The sequence below is a fragment of the Camponotus vicinus genome, unplaced genomic scaffold (assembly GCF_025532165.1).
Source record: "Camponotus vicinus isolate PSW18456_S1 unplaced genomic scaffold, iyCamVici1.0 SCAF_3, whole genome shotgun sequence".
NCBI classification, from domain to species: domain Eukaryota; kingdom Metazoa; phylum Arthropoda; class Insecta; order Hymenoptera; family Formicidae; genus Camponotus; species Camponotus vicinus.
The window spans coordinates 16,532,972-16,552,216 of NW_028141967.1; the positions used below are offsets into that span (position 1 = coordinate 16,532,972).

The following is a 19,245-nucleotide window of genomic DNA, read 5'->3' on the forward strand; positions in this document are numbered from 1 at the left end:
TATCTCGTGACGTTTTTATATCGTTTATTTCGCTTCTATGTATTTGTAGCGCTTTTTATCATTTCTTTTTACCACGCTTTATAATGTTTGTTGCGGTTTCGCATCGTCACGTAATATTGCGAAACGGCGAGCACACGCCGCGATTCCTAATTCATGTAATCTTCTGTTTCCCTCTCGAGCCGAGCGATCGCGACGAAGCCGCGATCAGCAGTATCTCCGAGAGGGTAGAAGCGCGCGCGAGGAAAGAGGGATTGTGCCTGAACGAGGAGCAGATTCTAAGCTACACCGACTCGCCCACCTTCTCCGAGTTCTCTTCGTAGTATTCGAACGGTCACCTCGATTCGTGACGGATTCCCTTCAGTACCCTTCGCAGGCCGACCAGCATAAAGGGCCTCGTCTGTTTCGCCGTAATTCGACAGCATTTTATAAGCGCCAGACGTTTTGTACATTCCCAATGACATGTGAGTGATTTGACAACCCTTGCTCAACTCTTTGCACTCGCGTATCTGTTGTGTAATTGTATGATGTAATTATTTAGTTAAGTATTCTGTTCTTTAATTAAATAGTATTATTTTTGGATTGGAAAAAGATCAATTTTAATATCAAAATTAAGAGTTTCTATTAATTAGATAATACTCATTTCTGGATTGTTGAATCTTTCTGCATTGATAAATTTTTAACAATACAAGAATATTTCTGATTAAAAATTATCATTTTTTAAATCCTTATTCAATATTAAAATATCTATCAAATTGAATTTATATTAAAATTTATTCGAAATTCAAAAATTCTATATTTTATTATTAATAGCATAAGATTTAATTTGTTAAAATTTTTTTAATTCAATAATTTTTCTAAAATTTTTATATAATTATTATAAAATTTATAAAATTTATTATTATAAAATTTGTTAAGATAATCTTTTAATTCTCAAATTGCAATCAAATAATAGAAATTAAATGATTTTGAATCTAATTTTATATACATATATAAAATTCCAATTTAATTCATATGCTTATCGTTATTGCTGCAGCTGGCATTATTATTATTAAATTATATAATGAGAGATAATATAAAAGCAATTCCTTTTTAATATGGAATATTATATTCTATAAATATTAAATGTTACATAGAAATCAATTTTATAATATTATTGTATAATAAATCAGAATAATCTCGAGTGCAAGGGGATGCTGCAACGCATACAAACACACAATTAAGGTTGTACACGAAATGACAGCCGCAGTGTGTTCGGTCGTTCGAAAAAATGGTCGTTTTGTAAACTACAATTTTATATAGTTATTCGTATCTGAAAATGCTGTGCTTTGTTCGTCGTATGACGTACGAACGTTACACGCTCTCGCCGGCATTCAGCAAGTTTCAGCATCACCCACGTGAATTTTTGGTCCATATTTTTACCTCACGAACAAAAATCTTTTTTCTATATGTACAAACGCGATGGAGTTTATATTAGTTTCCAATTGATCAAACTTTCAATAAATATCAAATATTTCCAAAGCAAAAATAGCAAGCAAAATACAACAAACGTATTATTTTACATATAATAAATATATATTTTCTGCGCGAGAATTTTTTTTACGTGTCACTTAGTGATTCGCTATTAATTTTGATCGAGTAATTAATTAAATTATTTGTTCATTATTTGTATTTGCAAATATAAAATTATTCGAATATTGATGATAAATTATTATCACAAAGAGAAGATTTTTAAGTTCATCCAATGATTTTGAAGTACCATGTAGATACGTTAATTAATTGCACACGAACGCATATGAATGCATACGAGCTAAGTATGCGAAACTCTATTAAAATTTAATAATAAAATTAATCGAGTAATTTCGCATCCTGCCACTCGAAGGCGAATATCGTAGATGCGGATGTTAGATAATTAGCGGTAATTTCAGTCGTAGTTGACGTAGTAGAACCAAAACTATTGATCATAATAACAACAGCGATTACGTAGGAATGCCTGTTTGCTATATATTCGAGACGCAGGAATTTGATCGCGATGATCCGGTTTTTTAAAGAATTTATTTACGTCGCCATCGTGTTTACCTTTAATTAAATTTAAAATAAAAATTTGATCAATCTTGTAAATTAAAAATTGCAAAAAGATCTCCGATGAAATATTAAGAACCAAATAATATTTTATAGAAAAGTACAAATCAATTTCATGCCACATTTTATTTTCTTATATTTTCAGTGTGAAAACTTTTGCGTCACTTAACTTTAAATAAAAAATAACGTATCAAGTTGCGATAGATCCACAAAACTGGAATGTACATCAATCTCAGCTCGAACGTGAATTCGAGGTAGAACGTATGCGCTAAGATCGAGACAACGATAAATTGATTTTTAATGCATCAGCGCTAGTTGTTACACATCGTGAGTTACGCCTAATGATAAATTACTCCCACGAAAAAAAAAAAGAAAATATCACACCGACCCCAAACGATGTATTCCTATACGAAGGAGGCAAAATCAAAACGATTTTACTTGCAGCACGATAAGAATTGCTAGGTAAGAAAGACTCTCGACGAAACGTTTCGGCAGTTCGTAGTTATGTATATTAATGTTGTTATAAATAGCCATCGTATGCGTAGAGCGTAAGCGAAGGCAAAATCTCTATCGACTCGTTATTATCGTTCCCTTTCGAGAATATCGAAAGGACGAATGTCTTATTTCATTTCCGTGTGACTGTTTCACGCATTGTACATACGATACGCCTAAAAGTCATTATTATTTATTTATTCGCGTTACATGTCGTTTAAAACGAATATCGATTAAGACACAGGCATCGCCAAAGATTAATTTGTTTATTATTATCTACCGAAATAATTTGATTCGTTTTCTCATTTTTACAAGATACATCCAAAGATACTGTTCGATGTACGTCGAGCGTATATTTGAAAAATATCGCGGATCTCAGAGATCTGTCTCTCTTTCTGTCATTAAATTCATTTAATTAACAAAGCATCTAATCAAACGCCTGTAAATATACATACATACTTATGGAATCTCTCGCTTCCTTTCCGCAGGAATGGGAATATTCTTTAATTAATAATTATTGTACAAAATATTATAAAATATTGAAATATATATATAAAAAGACGTATCGCGCGTTAACACTGCGTGCACATATTAATAGCTGTTATACGTGTGTACTTATGTGCCTAGCATCGTGTGAGCTACATTTCGTGATTGTATACTTGTTGTCTTCGTGATTAAGTCGAATAAAAACTATCAAAATTTCCTCATTAAAAAATAAACAAAAAATAATATAATTTCATCTTGTACATTTTTTACACGGCTTTTATCATATCATGTAAATTTTAATTTATTATTATTATGATCATCAGTATAAATTTTAAATATACAATTTAAAGATCCCTTATCTTGTTTTATAAAGACAAATGAAATTTTTATTTTTATTTATTAACTCACATTTTAAATTGATTTTTCTCTCTTGATTTTGCGGTATAAATGAAGCAAATAATTTTTGCGAATAAAAAGATCACATCAATGAATAGTCGTTATTCGACTTAATAGAATAACGTAGTGGGATGCACAAACATTGTTTAATTAACTGGACAAAACTGTATATTGAACTATTGGAAGGGAGGGTACGTAAGTAACTTCACATACAACTGCCTGCGATAATAAACCGATTAACGAATGAAGACATTAACGGACTCTGTATATAACAGTGCTAGTCTAAGGAGAGACCTATTCGCACAGGTCTAACGGTAACGTCTCGTTTAAGTGCAAATCCTTGCGATATCTCATTCTAAAGCTCTCCACACAGATGGATAGACGCCATTCTAACTTTGCCCTAGTTAAAAGTTCTTCGATCCTAATAGATCGTATCATATCTTATATCTTCTCGTCGTTGTCAAGTCATGGAGAATTTTACTTAAATGACAGCATGTTGTCAAAAAAAAAAAAAAAAAAAAGGAGATATCCAAATTTCTTTTAACAAAACTCTATTCTCTAAACAAAATGTATTAATTCTAGAAAAAAAAAACGGGTCAAGAACACTAATATATGTATTGTTCAGCGTTTGCGAATGGCAGAAATGTACTCGAAATGTACATGAAACACGTACCTTAGAATGATTAATTAATGAACTAGCGATACCGCTGCGCGGTATACGTAATCTGCGACGGAATTTCACGTATTCGTTTAGTGAACAATGTGATTATCGAGTAGTTTGTATCTACGTGTTTGAAATCGATATTAGCTAGAGAGGATACCGTGGAAAGAATAAGTATATCATCTCTCAGATGACGTTGCGGACGAGAATCCTCAATTTATCGCGTAAACAACCTTCATGATCGCAGAAGAGTCTCAATTTTAAGTCGAGTTTTATATCATGGTGCCAAATCGATGTTAGCGTGCACAAAAGAAAAACTAACTGATATATTATATAGATATATAATTATATATATTATACGAACTCTCTCATATATATTCCGTAGAATTAATGGAAAACAGAGCGAGAGAATCGTCGTCTTTTAAAAAACGTTAAATCGATATAATAAATAAGATTTTGTAAATATAAGAAGAGATATATATATATATAATAGATGCCATAATATATAATACACTATGTACGTAGTGCGCGATATTAAACGTATGTGAAACGGCTTGAAGAAGCCGCTTGTACATTAATACATCTTCGTGAATAAGATTCGAATTAAATCTAAATAGAGTTGAAACTCTGGTTCCTTTCGAATTCCACATTACGAGTAATTTTACTTAAGCTTAATAAGATTACTTTTTATATTTATATAATTATATTTCATACTGAATGTGTGTTATACAAATTAAAAATGTTTCTTCCTTAATTAAAAATCGAGAGATTCAAACAGAGAGATGTCGATGCTCCGTTAGAATCATATATAAATTGTGTGTGAATCGAGAAATTAGATACAATAAAACTCCGAAATTGTAAATTTTTACCGCGTTCTAGCGACGTATTATTTTCTACGTAAATAACGTTATATCATAGAACGAGAACTTTCAAACTTAGACCACTTATCGGAACCGTGTTATGGGAAATTTCCTGACAACCCTATGAACTTTAAAAAAGATCACGTTCTATTATATCGCCTATTGATCGCCTTCTTTTTCAACTATTTACATGTCCTTAATTCAATACCGGAACATTTCGATCGTGAAATTGATGTTTTCCGCATCGCATGCAAATAGCAATGCATTGCGAGTGAGAAGAAAAGCCAGCAGTAAGTTGTAACATTGAACAAAACGACAAGTAAAGTATTGCAATTTATTTATTTTTCAAACTGAAATGCGTATCTCTTCCTTCGAATTGCGAGAATTTTTTTTATTCGCAGAAAGAATCTTATTGTTCCTCAGTTTTAAAGAAATCTTTTTTTTTTCAAGTTTTCAAACCGTTAGTTCTATCGGCCTAATTATGTATTTATTTATCTGCGCTATTTTCTGTCACGTAGACATTCGCTTCCAGATTAAAGAGTGAAATTTAATTCTTACGCGATTAGTCGCGTAAGAATAATTAGTAATGTTAATATCGTCTGTACGATCTCGTCATATATTAAGTCACTGATAGATTAAACAAACTTAGACTGATTAACGCCACTCTCTTCGCGGAGATTTTTTTTTTTAAAACGTCGCATTGTATCGGAAAACGCGCGACATATTAACGCGTTACATATGTCAATTAATAAAATTTTAACTTAAGTTAACCCGAACGTGTTTTAGAATTATTTGCGTGGTGTTGTTGGATCTACTATACATTTTTGTCCGTAAAAAGAATTCATAATTCCTAGTCGTGATTACGCTTAAGAAACGATTACTATGATTTAATACGTCGCTGTCAATTCATTTTGCTTTTCATTTCAGGCAATTATAAATTCCTTAAAAAGTTTATTCCCATTATATTAATCCTCACTGACTGAAATAATAACAGACAAAATTCCGAATGTTACTTTTTCATTTGTAAAATATATATTTTATATGTAAGTAAAAGAGCAATTTTTTAGCTAAATAATAAGTATTATTTTTCGTTTAATAATTTTTCACATTTAATTTAAAATTTTCAAAAATTGTTTTGCGCTCAAAATTGTCCAATTTCACACTTCTTTAAATCTTTTATAAAGAATTAATTTTAAATGTAAATATACTTTTTCTTATTTATATTTTAAAATAACACGCGCATATATGTGCAGTATACAATACAACAATATAAAATACTTTATTTCTATTCAATGATATTTTCTATAATAAAAAATTATTATTCATTAAATAAAGGATTATTATTTATTAGATATATTTTTGTGAGATGAGGATTAATCTTATATTAATTATCATTTATGGTTTTATCAACGGTGACTTTTAATGATATAGTAATCATTCACAAATATTTCGGAATACTCAGCCATACTTATTATCTTACCGTTAAACAAATATCATTCAACATAGATTTCTAATTAATATTTATACATCCTACGTTGTGATATATTAATTATGTACGCGTTCACACTTATGTTGTAGCATAATTTATTATACATTTAACATATTCTATAATAAATGTTGTCAACACAAATCATTTTCGTAATCAGCATTAAATGACTGATAAATTTTAAAACCTCTTCCTTTTATCACGTTATATCCAATCATTGCAAAAAAACTCTAGAACTGCAAATTAACTGAACTCTAATGGATTTTGAATGCTCAATCAAAAATATCATCGAGAAGAGAATTATCAATGATAAGTTAAGTAAAAATCTGCCCTTTCATATATTATGAATTAAGTTCGAGATTAAAGAGTAACGAAAATAATATTATAGAAACAAATGTCATTAGCCATTTTAAACAAGATATAAAATATAAAATATTTTAAAAAAATATTAAAAAAAAGGAATTTCTGCTATCAGTTATTATTATTTCAATTGTCTAATAGGAAGAAACAGGAATTGTGTAAAATTTTACAAAAAAATAGAAATTGTATGAATGTTAAAGAAAAAAATTTAATATAATTTGTTTTTTTATAAAACTTCTATTATAGAAGAGGTTGAATTGGAAATTTTATAGAACCAAATTATACATGTGTAGTACTTTCTCTCTCACTTCATATATATATATAGTACATGATTTCATTTAATTTATATATATATATATATATAATGCCTATACAATGTATTATATTATTAAACTAAAAATTAAATAAAATCACTTTTAGCACTAAAATGCAGCAAAAATATTTTATCTGATTTTTAACCGCGCTAAAACAAATAATTTGTTACAATTGCAAAATATATATTCCTTATATGATTATTGCTATAAAAAATATGATTTATATATTACACAGATGCATTTTTCAAGTGATGCGTATTTATGTCACTTAAAAAATGATCAGCCTACTACATACATCACTTAAAAAAATATATGTATATACACATTACAACAATATACATATGTACACATTGCATTAATTAAGAAAATTGTATACAATCATATTACGGTTTATTATATCGGACTCGCTGCCGATCCTGATGACTGTAATACTCATTACAAATTAGTTTACACAGAAACAGATGGAACACAATTATCAGAAAACATATGCTTACCCAGAATAAAGTGGGCAAGCCTCCAAGTTGATGTCCATGTTTATGCAAGGCCATCACTTGATGATCATGCGCTGGTGCTGAAAAAAACAGGAAAAAAGACATTAGCTCTTTAATGATTAATATTTATGTCAACTTCTTTTAACGTACCATCGTCTACTTCGTGCACATGCAGAGCATTGCGAAGATCCTGCATATGCTGGTGATCAGATGTTATATAAAGTATTGCGGTTAATGGTTTCGTTAACTTGACGGGAAAGTTTGTATAGGTCTGGCTGAGAGGCACAGGTGCATCCAAACAGCCAGCGTCACATCCAAAATAAACACTATCACTCTTGTCTAAAGCTACTCCTAATATTGCACGATTATCCTCACCAACTGTTACGGATATATTAACATGCGTTAAATTTCCATAACTTATACGCCTGAAAAAAACATAATCCAGCATTATTTTATAAATAATGCAAGTAAAGAGGCATAATATATATAGAGTCGCAAAAAGAAACAATATTTTTATAGAAATAATTCTAAACAAACGTTTGATTTTGTTTTATTAAATTGCGTTTTCTTGATATAATCTATTATTTGGTTTTATTTTTAAATTATATCTAATTTAGTTGAGTATAATATAGGCAAATCATACCTAAACAAGTAGTCGCGATGAAGATACTGTGGATCGATATTAAATTCAAGATGTTGATTACTGAATCTTAAACTACCGAGACTCAGCACGATTGCTTGCTGTACAGCCGCAGGACCACCAGTCACTAAATGATGGCAGCCTTGTTTCTCTAATGTAACCAACCATGCCTCGACTATTTCATTCACTGCTTTGATAGACGATGTATCTTTCCACAAACGAGGAGCGTCTCTATAAGTAAGAAATTTATATAACAATAAACATGTAATAATTATTTTAAAAGACAATACACACAATTTTAATTATGCTTACAAGGTGTGGTGACCTCGATAACAGCCCTCGTTCATAGCAACATTTTTTTCCACATCTTGAGCACTTCGCGGTATTTGAGATAGCACATAATACATAGTAGAATTAATTTTGTGGCCGTTAATGGCGCCATCAGCCTTGGAGTCGCTTATCCTCAGGCTTGTATACCAATAACTTTGCCAGAGATTCACGTGCTCCTCTCTCAGGCTTCGTTGCTGGCGTGCAATCGCCTTTTTCATTAACTATGTAAAATGAAAAAAAGATATAATAATATATATTTTTGTTTTCAACATTAAATTAAAAAAATCTTTTGTTTGCTTACATCAATCGCCTTCTTCTTGGTGGCATCGCGTTCCACATGATACTGTTCGGATGAGATCGGCTCACTGTATTGAATGCTCGATAAAAATTCCAATTTAACAGAACTGAGCGCTTTCACTTGAACCGTTTTAGGTGGAACTTTGTAAATTATTGATATGACAATTATCTTGTTGGAATTGGGTACTGATATAAATCCAGATATGAGACTATACTCATGATTAAGCCCATCTACCTGAATCCTGACAAAAGGTGAATATTAATAGACAAAATAAATGTTATTAAGTTTTTATTTAGCTTTAAAATTGTAAAACAATGTTTTTACTTACTTGACGGGTTCTATATGGGAATTACTCCAATGAGTGGATTCTTGTGGTTTCAATGAAATCTCTTGAGAAAGCAAAAATGGATTGGAAAGTTTTATAGACTGCACTAAAATCCCCTCAAGTCCTCTATGAGCATAATATTGAAAGTCTACGTGGTACCCCTCTCTAAGGCACTGATATTTATAAACAATTCCATTTGTAAAGTGAACAACAGTAGCTTCTCGATAGGAGCTATCCTTAGGTATAGGATGTGAGATCAATGGTTGCCACTGTACAGGCAGTAAAAGAGCTCTCCCGTGTTTAATATACAGCCAGCCTTCTGGAGAAATGGGGACTCCAAAGACACCATTACCAATATATGGCAGATAAGAATATTCATTCTTCTTAGGTGGATTGTGCAGAATATTTGCGTTGTATTCAATAGCATCAAAATAAAAACTGGCCAACCTCTCATTTATGCAGTGGTCCTCAAATGCTGTAAAAAATGCATGAATTAATGTTTTTATTATAATCATTGTGTATGAATAGAAATTATAGAAATTATAGAAATTCTGGAGAATTTTATATAACAGGAGAGAGAGAGAATTCTACTTGAATATATTTATATAGCATGTGAGCTTTGAAATAAATTCAAAAAATTAAAAAATACACTTTTCTCTAGAAAGAAATATTGTTTCGTAAAGCATACTTTCTCATATATAATTTTTACGTGTAAGAAAACAATTTATATTCACATAAAAAAAAAGTTAACATTAATCATAGTGTTAAAGTAAAATAAAAAAAAAGTTGTACCGTTGATATAAAAATATCTTCAATACAAAAGAATCTAAGACAAGCCAACTTGACAGTTAATTGCGATATGTCCTGAGATATGGCTTCTGAAGCTGATAAAAATACCTTCTATGGGTTCCCTAGCGGTGGAGAAGAGCCACTGCGCGAAGGATGGACCGAAGTACAATAGCAAACCGCCGCAAACCAGGACAATCAGCAGGATCTTACGGTAGGAGTAATTGCCGTCCAGGAGACGACGAATGCGTTTGCCGAACTCGCGGCCGTCCAACATACCCCCGGTTCTCATTGCGAGAGCTTTCGCGAGCCGGTAAAATGCGTGTACCCTTGAATATCCTCGATGATGCCGTCGACCAGCCGACGACGATGGCGGACATAACCTGATCCCGATCGTCGAGGAGATAAATCACCGACAGAATCTCGTTTCCATCTTACAGCAGAATCGCTCTCGATCAGTCTGTGAAATTACGCGAACGCGTAAGATATAATCGTTCACCAGCGTGAAATGTCAGGCTGCGTTATCGGAAGCCACGAGGCGAAGTAAACAACACGACAACCGGTCCTCTGCATCAGCTGATGAATCCACCTTATGCAGAGCTGCTGCTACAAATATTTAAATTTTGAAATATATTGTTAAATGTATAATATTGATATAATAATCAATAGTTTATAATAGTTTAAATTTAATATTTATTACATTTATTTAATTTGATTCCTTTCATTACATCATATATATAGTACATATAAATATTTAATCAATGAATCGAACGATTGCATTTTGACTCGCTTTATACAGGGTAGGCCATTTTAATCTACGCACTGAAATATCTCGAAATCCATAAGTTTAAGACAAAAATGTTTCAGACAAAAGTTGTATGGTTTCGAGGGGGACATAAGATGGTGCCATTAGTTTGACCTTGAAGAGTCACCTGAAGGTCACCTCCAACTTTTTAAATGGGACACCCTATATGTTTTTGCATATTCTTGTAGCTCATCTCGAGAGCTTTCCAAAACACTATAATTAAGTTAGTTTTCATTAAGTACTTTTCGAGTTATGAGACTTGAAATCATTTCTTAATTTTACATAAACCATAAAATATCTAGTAAAATATTCATTTTTCGATTATCTTACCTTAATACTTTTATGTACAAAATAATGAGAGGAATCAATTGGTGTAAAGAAAAAACATAGCTGTTTTTAAGAAAAAATATGGAATTGTTAATTGCAAATTACATATTTTTTCTTCGAAACAACTATGTGTTTTCTTTACACCAATTGATTCCTCTCATTATTTTGTACATAAAACTATTAAGGTAAGGTAATCGAAAAATGAATATTTTACAAGATATTTTACGGTTTATGTAAAATTAAGAAATTATTTCAAGCCTCATAACTCAAAAAGTACTTAACGAAAATGTACTTAATTATAGCGTTTTGGAAAGCTCTCGAGATGAGCTACAAGAATGTACAAAAATATATAGGATGTTCCATTTAAAAAAATTGAAGTGACCTTCACGTGACCTTCAAATGACTCTTCAAGGTCAAGCCAATGATACCATCTTATGGCCCCCTCGAAACCATACAACTTTTGTCTAAAACATTTTTCTCTATCTTGCTTATTTTTCGAGTTATTTGGCTGCCTAAGTTAAAATGGGTCACCCTGTATATGTATATATATATATATATATATATATATATATATATATATATATATATATATATATATATTAAATTGCATAAAAATATACAACTGAATAATTAAAGTACATAATAAAAAATAATTAAAAAATATAGTAAAAAATAAAAAATATAATTTAATTAAATTAATATAAATACATAGTTATATAAGAAAAATTTTTTAAAATAATTTTACACATTATCCACGCATTTAAAAAAAAATTCGAATGCAGAAGTATCGCATTGATATTTTTGCGAGGTCGTGTATGGTGTCGCTGGGACGGGGCGATGAAGGGCGACGTCTCGTTCCTGTGACAGACGCAAAAATCGAACAGTGTGCGCTCGGCGAGCGCGCGACTGACGTTTGTAACGTTGTAACGAAGCTGTCACGTCGGCATTACGTCGACGACGACGACGACGACGACGACGTCGACGTCGGGCAGTAATAAATAACGGCCGCCGCGGATTGTCCGGAGGCCCGAGCTTTGGCGGCAAATTGTCCGTCCTGATCTTCCCCGCGACCGGAGATTCCACTGATCATCGTCGAGGTCGCGCCTCCCGCACTGCACAGATCGTCTACTCCCGCCAGACACACATGATTATCCTGAAAACGTGTAATTAAAAGGCGAGTTAGAAAGCAAGCACACGAGCATGACCAGTTGTGGAGAAGAGTGTATTTTATTACACTCTGGTGTGCACACCGTGGATTGAATATACACAGCCTGTCGCAGTAATTATTAATAATTATATCGCATGGTCTTTGTTAATCGAGGACGGAAAGTGTCAAATAATTCTGACGAATCGATAACAGTAAAGAAGAAATAATAATGAGGAATTTAATTATAATAGTTTTATTACATTGCAATGTGTTTTATGGCAAAGAATAAAATTTATTGTTCCATCTATTCTCACTAATTGTAGTAAACTTTATTTGTGTGCTACAAGAAAATATATTCTTAGTATTTGTGTCATGTAAGACAAAATTTTCCAGTCTTGATTAGCGAACTTTTGGATATACTTTGATATTTTATTGTATAATAATTTGTGGTTTGATGATAATATTTCATAATTTTATTTTAATGTGTATATATATTTTTATAGATTATCTTAATATAAAAATTAATGCTCTTTTAAGCAAAAAAATTTTTTTTTCTATTATTTAATATATTGCCTTATCAATGTGTGTTAATTACAATGATGCTATTTTGAACTTGTGCTATCAATTTTTCAGTTCAGTTGGTTTCGCTGTTACGATAGTTTTACTCAAATTTGATGAATACATGAATTATGAACATATAGAAGGAATTGAAAGTTGCAATATGCAAGAATCATGATGGTTGGAAATCTATTGTGAAATATCACATTTATTTGAAGAAGAAAAAAATATACAGTGACAACATGTTTGGTTGTTCCAGAGAGGCTGTGCGCGTCAAAGTGAAGGTATAATGGAATTTTTCTTTCCTCTTCTCCAACTTTCCATATTGAAACAAATAAATCTCTTCTTTTAATAAGACAAAATGATAAAAAAACAGAGATTTTTATATAGTTTACGTACAAGTGGTTTAGATTATTTGAGTGTAAAAATTTATTAAAATATAATAATAAATTGCAAGTAATTACATAATAATATATGATATAGCTATAAAAAATTAATTAAAAATTGAAAGAAATATCAGTTTGTATATATTTTAATAATGTAATTTTTGTATCTTTCCTGCTTTAGAAGTGTGAAACCAGGCACCAACCTGAATACCGCAAATTTAGTGTGGATCCTCAAATAACATCAATAGAAGTATTACAGAGTATTCTCATCAAAGCTTTTGACATAAAAGGGTGAGTCACATTAATATGATAAAATTTAATGATGACATTTAAATAATTCTATTATAATAGGCAAAACTATATAAGATGAACTATATAAGATATTATGTTATATTCAGAAATTAACTTAAAAAAGCAATCTTTTTATTTTTTGAAAAAGATAAGATAGAGATTAGAAAGATATAATTCATTAATACATGAGTTGATTGCAAAACAAAAAAAGATACATATATAAAATATTAATGTAAAATATAAATATTCAAAAAAATATTAATGTATAAATGTGTAATAATTAATCTCTAAAATATTAATCTATAATATATTTTAAAATAAAATATAATTCTCTTTTCATTCATGATAAAATAATTACATAAGATGTATGTATATATGTATGTGCTACTTTTTATTATTCAATCATTTAGAGACATAAAATATCACTTAACATTTTTATACAAAAGAGCTTCTTAAATTAAAAACGTGCAAACCTCCTTGAATTTATCGTGTTTGTCGCGTCGTGAAATATTAAGCAGAACGCCGTAAAAATCGCTCGCGTGCCGCAGGGAATTTACCGTTTCGTATCGAGCGATCGATGACTATGGCTCTGAAACATACCTGTTCTTACTTTCGGACTGGGACTTGGACGCAGCGTTTATCAGGTGATTGAACAGTTAATCGATTATCATAGATTACATTACATTAATAATGATATTAGACAGATAATATGTATATATATCTCGATAAGTACACAAGCACTTTTTTTAATCTAACATGAGTTCTTTTAGCGCGTCTGAGCCATACCTCTACCTACAAGTAAATCTGAAACCTTTTGGTGAAACTGGAGACTGCGAATGTTACTGGGAGCAAAATGTACAAGAAGTTTCGACACGTCAGCAGGAAACTGGGTTTCCTTACAAGACGCCAAAACTGCCTGGTCTTATTATGAATAAGGCAAGTGCCATCTTTCATATCAGTTAGCGAGGCAATATTGAAAATGTTCCAAAGATGCCTAGTATTTCTACAGAAATATCAGAAAGAATTGAATGTGGAAAATTAATTAATCCTATAGAATACTTTTCATTCAATTAAAAATCATACATGTTTACTATAATTAAAATATTATTGTTACTTTTTTATTTTTTATTTTATTATGGTTTTCTTATTATTTCTCTCTTATTTAATTATTAGAGAGATTTTCTTATTATTATTTTATTTTATTTTATTATTTTATTATTTTGTTGTGATATTTTTATTACAGTTGTTTGGTGTATCCTATCTCCCGTTTAATTTTTCGTCACAGATGGAAAGAACGCTAAATATGGTGCAACGTGCATTGGGTAACTTGGGCGAGGAATCGTCTCATCAGCAAAATGTTCATCCTCCTCGACCGCCGTTAACAGACGCCGAGTTTCGCCGATTTTTGGATCCAATCGGCCAAGTGGTGCACTCTAAGGATTTGAGGGCTGTTATCTATTTTGGCGGGATCGAACCCAGCCTGCGTAAAGTGGTCTGGAAACATATTCTGAATGTGTATCCGGAAGGGATGTCGGGTCGCGAGCGGATGGATTACATGAAGCGAAAGGCGCAGGAATATCAGAATTTACGCGAACGGTGGCGCGTGCTGGTGCAAAAAGGCCAGAACGTCGGCGATCTCGGCTACGTCACCAGTATGGTAAGGAAGGACGTCCTCAGAACGGATAGGCATCACAAATTTTACGGCGGCTCAGACGACAATCAGAACACGGCGAGTCTTTTCAACATTTTGACAACGTACGCTTTAAATCACCCGAGTGTAAGTTACTGCCAGGGCATGAGCGACTTGGCCTCGCCCCTTCTCGTCACGATGCGAGACGAAGCTCAAGCCTATATTTGTCTCTGCGCTCTCATGAGAAGATTGAAAGATAATTTTATGCTCGACGGTATCGCTATGACCATCAAATTTGCTCATCTTGCAGAAGGTAAGAGATCATTAAAAATGCATTTTTTGCAATCATCTATTCTGTAAAATTCTAGTCTTATATCTTAGAGATTTTCCTCGTAGGTCTTCAGCACTACGACCCCGACTTTTACGCGTACTTAAAGTCCCATCAAGCGGACGATCTACTATTTTGCTACCGTTGGCTGTTGTTGGAAATGAAGCGTGAGTTCGCACTGGATGATGCGTTTAGAATGCTCGAGGTTCTGTGGGCTGCTTTGCCGGCATCACCGCCGACCGGCGAACTGAGTCTTGCCGAGGTGCCTTTTCCGCCACCGTCACCGCCGCCGAGTCCAAACGTGAAGCACATCCGTGAGAACGCGTATACTAAGGTCTGCGCTATCAGACGACAAAGTTCCTCGGCCAGTATCGCCGCTAGCATAAAACGGAAAACCCTCAGCATGGAGGACTCGACTCAACAATCAGCTACCGAGATTAACGGAGAAACGAAAAGGTTTCCTTGTTTGCATAATTGCATAATAATTGAAGTTATTTGAAACTATAAAAATACGCTTTTCGAATAAAATATAAAGTTCAAACGGATTTATGCAAGATGTAGATGAAGAAAGATTTAGATGGAAATGTCAGAAATATTCGTAGACAAACTAATACGAATATACTTCGATTTTGCAGTAAATAAATTTCTTTTATTTATTCTTTTTCTCGTTAATCAAAAGTTATGCATTTAATGGTTTTAATCCTACTAATAAAATGTTTACTTTCAGATCCAACTCGCCGTACGAAGCGTTTTCTGACTCGGAAAACGATTTGACCAGTACAAAAAACAAAAGGAATACAGAGTCGACGGAAAAGTGCCTAAGTACAGATTCTATTCCAGTTAAATCGAAACGTTCGAATCTTCTCGAATTGAAAGACAGATTGTCTGCTTCTAATAAAGAACAAATTAAAAACAATGAGCAAAGCGATAATTCTGAAAAGAAATGTGCGCGAGTGGTAAAAAATCTGAACGAATTCTTGAATTTCACTAGCCTTAATCGTAGCAAAGTTACGCCAAGCGATGCCGAGCCTGAACTCAGGTAATAATAATTTTTCATCAAGATATCCGTAGAAACTGAATCATATTTTGTAAGAATAGACTATTCGAAAGTGTTATATTTCGTCATTGTAGACGTGTCTCGAGCGAAAGCGGCGTCATCAGAGTGTTGAGGGACGAACCAAGCTCGCCGGACGATTCCACGGATTTCTTTCCGATGACTACGTCGATGACCAGAGAATTAAGACTGGAATTGGAATCGTTGGATCGACAAGTGTTTGGACTTTCGCCGCCTAGCGAGCTACAGTGCGATTGTGTACTCTCGAAAAGAGAAAGTGACTTACCGGAGAGCGAAACCGAAACGGAATTGGCGAGATGCAGTCCAGCGGCGGATGTCTTCGTATGGGAGAATCCGTTACACACATTACAACAAAAGCATCACCCTACGACTCCAGACGAGCAGGCGGAATTGGAGTACGACGGTGAAATTTTAGAAGATCAGAACGGTGTAAAATCCGTCACGCCGATCAGACTGCTCAAATGTACCACCAGGTATATGTATGCACTTTCGTTTGCAAAGATTTAAATCTGAAGGCTTCAATGAATAAAATTCAAATGTGTGCGTCAAAAAATCCTATCGTTAAAAATAAAAAAAAATCAATGCTAATATATATGATAGAGAAGTGTCTTTTACATTTTTTATCAAAGTGCTTTGTTTATATTTCAGGTCCGAGTCGGCTTCAGATAGCGAAGGAACCGAGAGTTGGCATCAAAACCCGCCTGTATCGGAGAGCCCGACAAAGCAGCAGCAGCAACAGTCTATTCAAGAGCAATGCGAGGAAGTGACTGAACTGACCAATCTCATACCCGCGGGAACGAGCGAGGATCAGCTGGGTGAAAACTCCTTGCCGCCTCCGCACGAATTCGGCGGCGGCAACCCCTTTTTGATGTTCCTATGTATCACCCTTCTGCTGCAGCACCGAGACTTTGTTATGCGCAATCAGATGGATTACAACGAGATGGCGATGCACTTTGACAAGATGATTCGCCGTCACAATGTGATCCGTGTGCTTAATCAGGCGAGACAGCTATTCGCCGGCTATCTTAGAAGACATTCGGCCTCGTCCTCGACCGGCTCGATTTCTACTGGCAAGCCGGACTGTGTAAATGTATAACTCTTCCTTAATTTTTTCTCTTAAAAAATTATTAAGTCACAATCACAGGCGACCTGAAATTTAAGAATTATTTCAGTCGATACATTGGATTACATATCACGAAAATTATGTCATCGATTAACATTCCGAGGAATTAAGAGAACTCGAATTTGTTCTATTACGATGCTCTTCCGCTCGTGACATTTGCGAGATGTTCGCTGTGAATTTACAGTCGCATTGCATAAGCAATGTCTCTGATTAATCATTCTTTTCTCTACCTTCCTTTTTTTCAATATGTATATATGAAATTATTAAGTAAAAATTATATAAATTGAAAATAAATCCAAATTTAAACAACGAATAAATGACCAATACGTAACACGAAAGCAATAAAGTATAATGTATCTACGTTGCATAAGAATCTTGAGAGAAATATTGTTTTTCATAAGTGTATAATTTTTCCAAAATCGAGAAAAGAGGGAATTGATCAGAGATAAAGCTCTAGCCCGTACTTATCTACCGTTTTACAGCATCTGCAAGACTTTTCTCATATTTCGCATAAAGGAATAGAAAAGGATGAACTAGGATTCTATTCGGGAAGCTCTCAAGAGACAACGATTGGAAGTGTTTTAGTTAATCCACAAACGGCACGCGTAGTTACCATTCTATCGTAACATTATTGCACAATATCATGCATACGCGTCAACAAGCCCTCTTTCGCTGTATCTTATAGAATTAAGTCCTTAGCTTAACGTGCTCAAGAGTGATCGCGTCTCTTCGAATACGTTAAATATGTAAAATACATCTATATTCTATCCTAACAAAGCTGAATCTTACTTTGTTCTTAAACAGTATATGCTTGGAAAACGACAATAAAATGCATTTAATTTTATTGCTGATAATCTTATCGCTTTCCATTGAGTTTGATACTACTGACAAAGTTACAGAGATGAGGAAAGAGTTATTTTTTTTTTTTAACACAAGTGTATAAATAATTTTTGTTTGCCTAATAGTTAAATGCGTTTGATATAACGTCTATATTATTTAAGCAATATTTAAATTGTTAAAGATATACATAAAAAAACAAGAATAAATTATTGATAATACATATTATATGTAACAATTAGTATATAATCAATTTTAAAATTATTTCTTTTATGTTATATTTATTTTTTTCTCTTTTCTAAAGCATGAGTGTATAATTATCATATTAATTGTAAGTACAAACAATTTTTTCATTAAACATTAAATAGTGATAAATTACCAACTGTAATGAATTATATGAGAAAAGTTAAAAAATTTTCAATTTTATTTTCTTGAATTTTTAATCTTAGATTTAATTGTCAAAATGTTTCAATATATTTTATATATGTAAATCTTTTCCTTAAAATTGAATTATAAATTTGAAGTGTATTTGACAGAGGCATTTCATTCAAAGAATAATTAATAAATATTCTAATTTAGCTACAAACTTTACAGATTAATATTGAAACATTTCGTTTCCAGTTCTGTCTTCTTATAATGCTATCTAATGCTTCTATCTTCTTATGCAATTGATCATTATTTCAATTATTTAGCTATATTTATACATCGATCATCCGTGAGAATGCATTCGAAAA

The 19,245-nt window shown here is 32.5% G+C and overlaps 3 protein-coding genes across 9 annotated transcripts in view; 2 read left to right on the plus strand and 1 right to left on the minus strand.

Annotated features, from left to right (window-relative positions):
- Window positions 1-798, plus strand: part of LOC145967763 (metabotropic glutamate receptor 8) — a 119,637-nt gene extending 118,839 nt beyond the window's left edge. For 4 of the 5 annotated variants that reach the window (XM_083092693.1, XM_083092694.1, XM_083092696.1 and 1 more), the window contains one exon: window positions 180-798. In XM_083092693.1, coding sequence (XP_082948819.1) covers window positions 180-320 — 141 coding nt within the window. In that variant the 3' untranslated portion in view covers window positions 321-798. The remainder of the gene's footprint in view (window positions 1-179) is intronic. The other variant, XM_083092697.1, reaches the window with a different exon arrangement.
- Window positions 799-7,192: 6,394 nt separating this feature from the next.
- On the minus strand, window positions 7,193-10,822 carry LOC145967767 (uncharacterized protein KIAA2013 homolog). Its single transcript, XM_083092702.1, has 8 exons — window positions 10,705-10,822; window positions 10,116-10,610; window positions 9,222-9,693; window positions 8,897-9,134; window positions 8,578-8,816; window positions 8,269-8,496; window positions 7,776-8,050; window positions 7,193-7,705 (listed from the first exon to the last, which is right to left on the minus strand). Exons 2-8 carry the CDS (start codon window positions 10,294-10,296, stop codon window positions 7,518-7,520), a joined length of 1,821 nt encoding a protein of 606 aa, XP_082948828.1. The 5' UTR covers window positions 10,297-10,610; window positions 10,705-10,822; the 3' UTR covers window positions 7,193-7,517.
- A 1,183-nt stretch (window positions 10,823-12,005) lies between these two features.
- LOC145967765 (uncharacterized) lies at window positions 12,006-18,518 on the plus strand. 3 transcript variants are annotated; one of them, XM_083092699.1, is made up of 10 exons: window positions 12,006-12,415; window positions 12,917-13,125; window positions 13,409-13,518; window positions 14,067-14,162; window positions 14,289-14,454; window positions 14,762-15,461; window positions 15,545-15,932; window positions 16,204-16,515; window positions 16,608-17,024; window positions 17,200-18,518. In XM_083092699.1, the coding sequence occupies exons 2-10, from the start codon at window positions 13,084-13,086 to the stop codon at window positions 17,645-17,647; spliced, it is 2,679 nt and encodes an 892-aa protein (XP_082948825.1). In that variant the 5' UTR covers window positions 12,006-12,415; window positions 12,917-13,083; the 3' UTR covers window positions 17,648-18,518. The 3 variants fall into 3 exon arrangements, with proteins under 3 accessions (XP_082948825.1, XP_082948826.1, XP_082948827.1); XM_083092700.1 differs by having other exon boundaries at window positions 12,006-12,310; XM_083092701.1 differs by having other exon boundaries at window positions 12,008-12,415; window positions 14,804-15,461.
- Window positions 18,519-19,245: the final 727 nt, after the last annotated feature.

What these genes read in the sequence shown, in the direction of transcription:
- LOC145967767 (XM_083092702.1), bottom strand. Translation starts at nt 10,296, where the DNA reads ATGAGAACCGGGGGTATGTTGGACGGCCGCGAGTTCGGCAAACGCATT. An exon ending in CCAAGAAGAAGGCGATTGAT is followed by an intron (nt 8,817 to 8,896) that starts GTAAGCAAACAA and finishes CATTTTACATAG; the next exon opens with TTAATGAAAAAGGCGATTGC. An exon ending in CATCGCGACTACTTGTTTAG is followed by an intron (nt 8,051 to 8,268) that starts GTATGATTTGCC and finishes TGTTTTTTTCAG; the next exon opens with GCGTATAAGTTATGGAAATT.
- LOC145967765 (XM_083092699.1), top strand. Translation starts at nt 13,084, where the DNA reads ATGTTTGGTTGTTCCAGAGAGGCTGTGCGCGTCAAAGTGAAG. An exon ending in AAAGCTTTTGACATAAAAGG is followed by an intron (nt 13,519 to 14,066) that starts GTGAGTCACATT and finishes CGCGTGCCGCAG; the next exon opens with GGAATTTACCGTTTCGTATC. An exon ending in CTGGTCTTATTATGAATAAG is followed by an intron (nt 14,455 to 14,761) that starts GCAAGTGCCATC and finishes TTTTTATTACAG; the next exon opens with TTGTTTGGTGTATCCTATCT.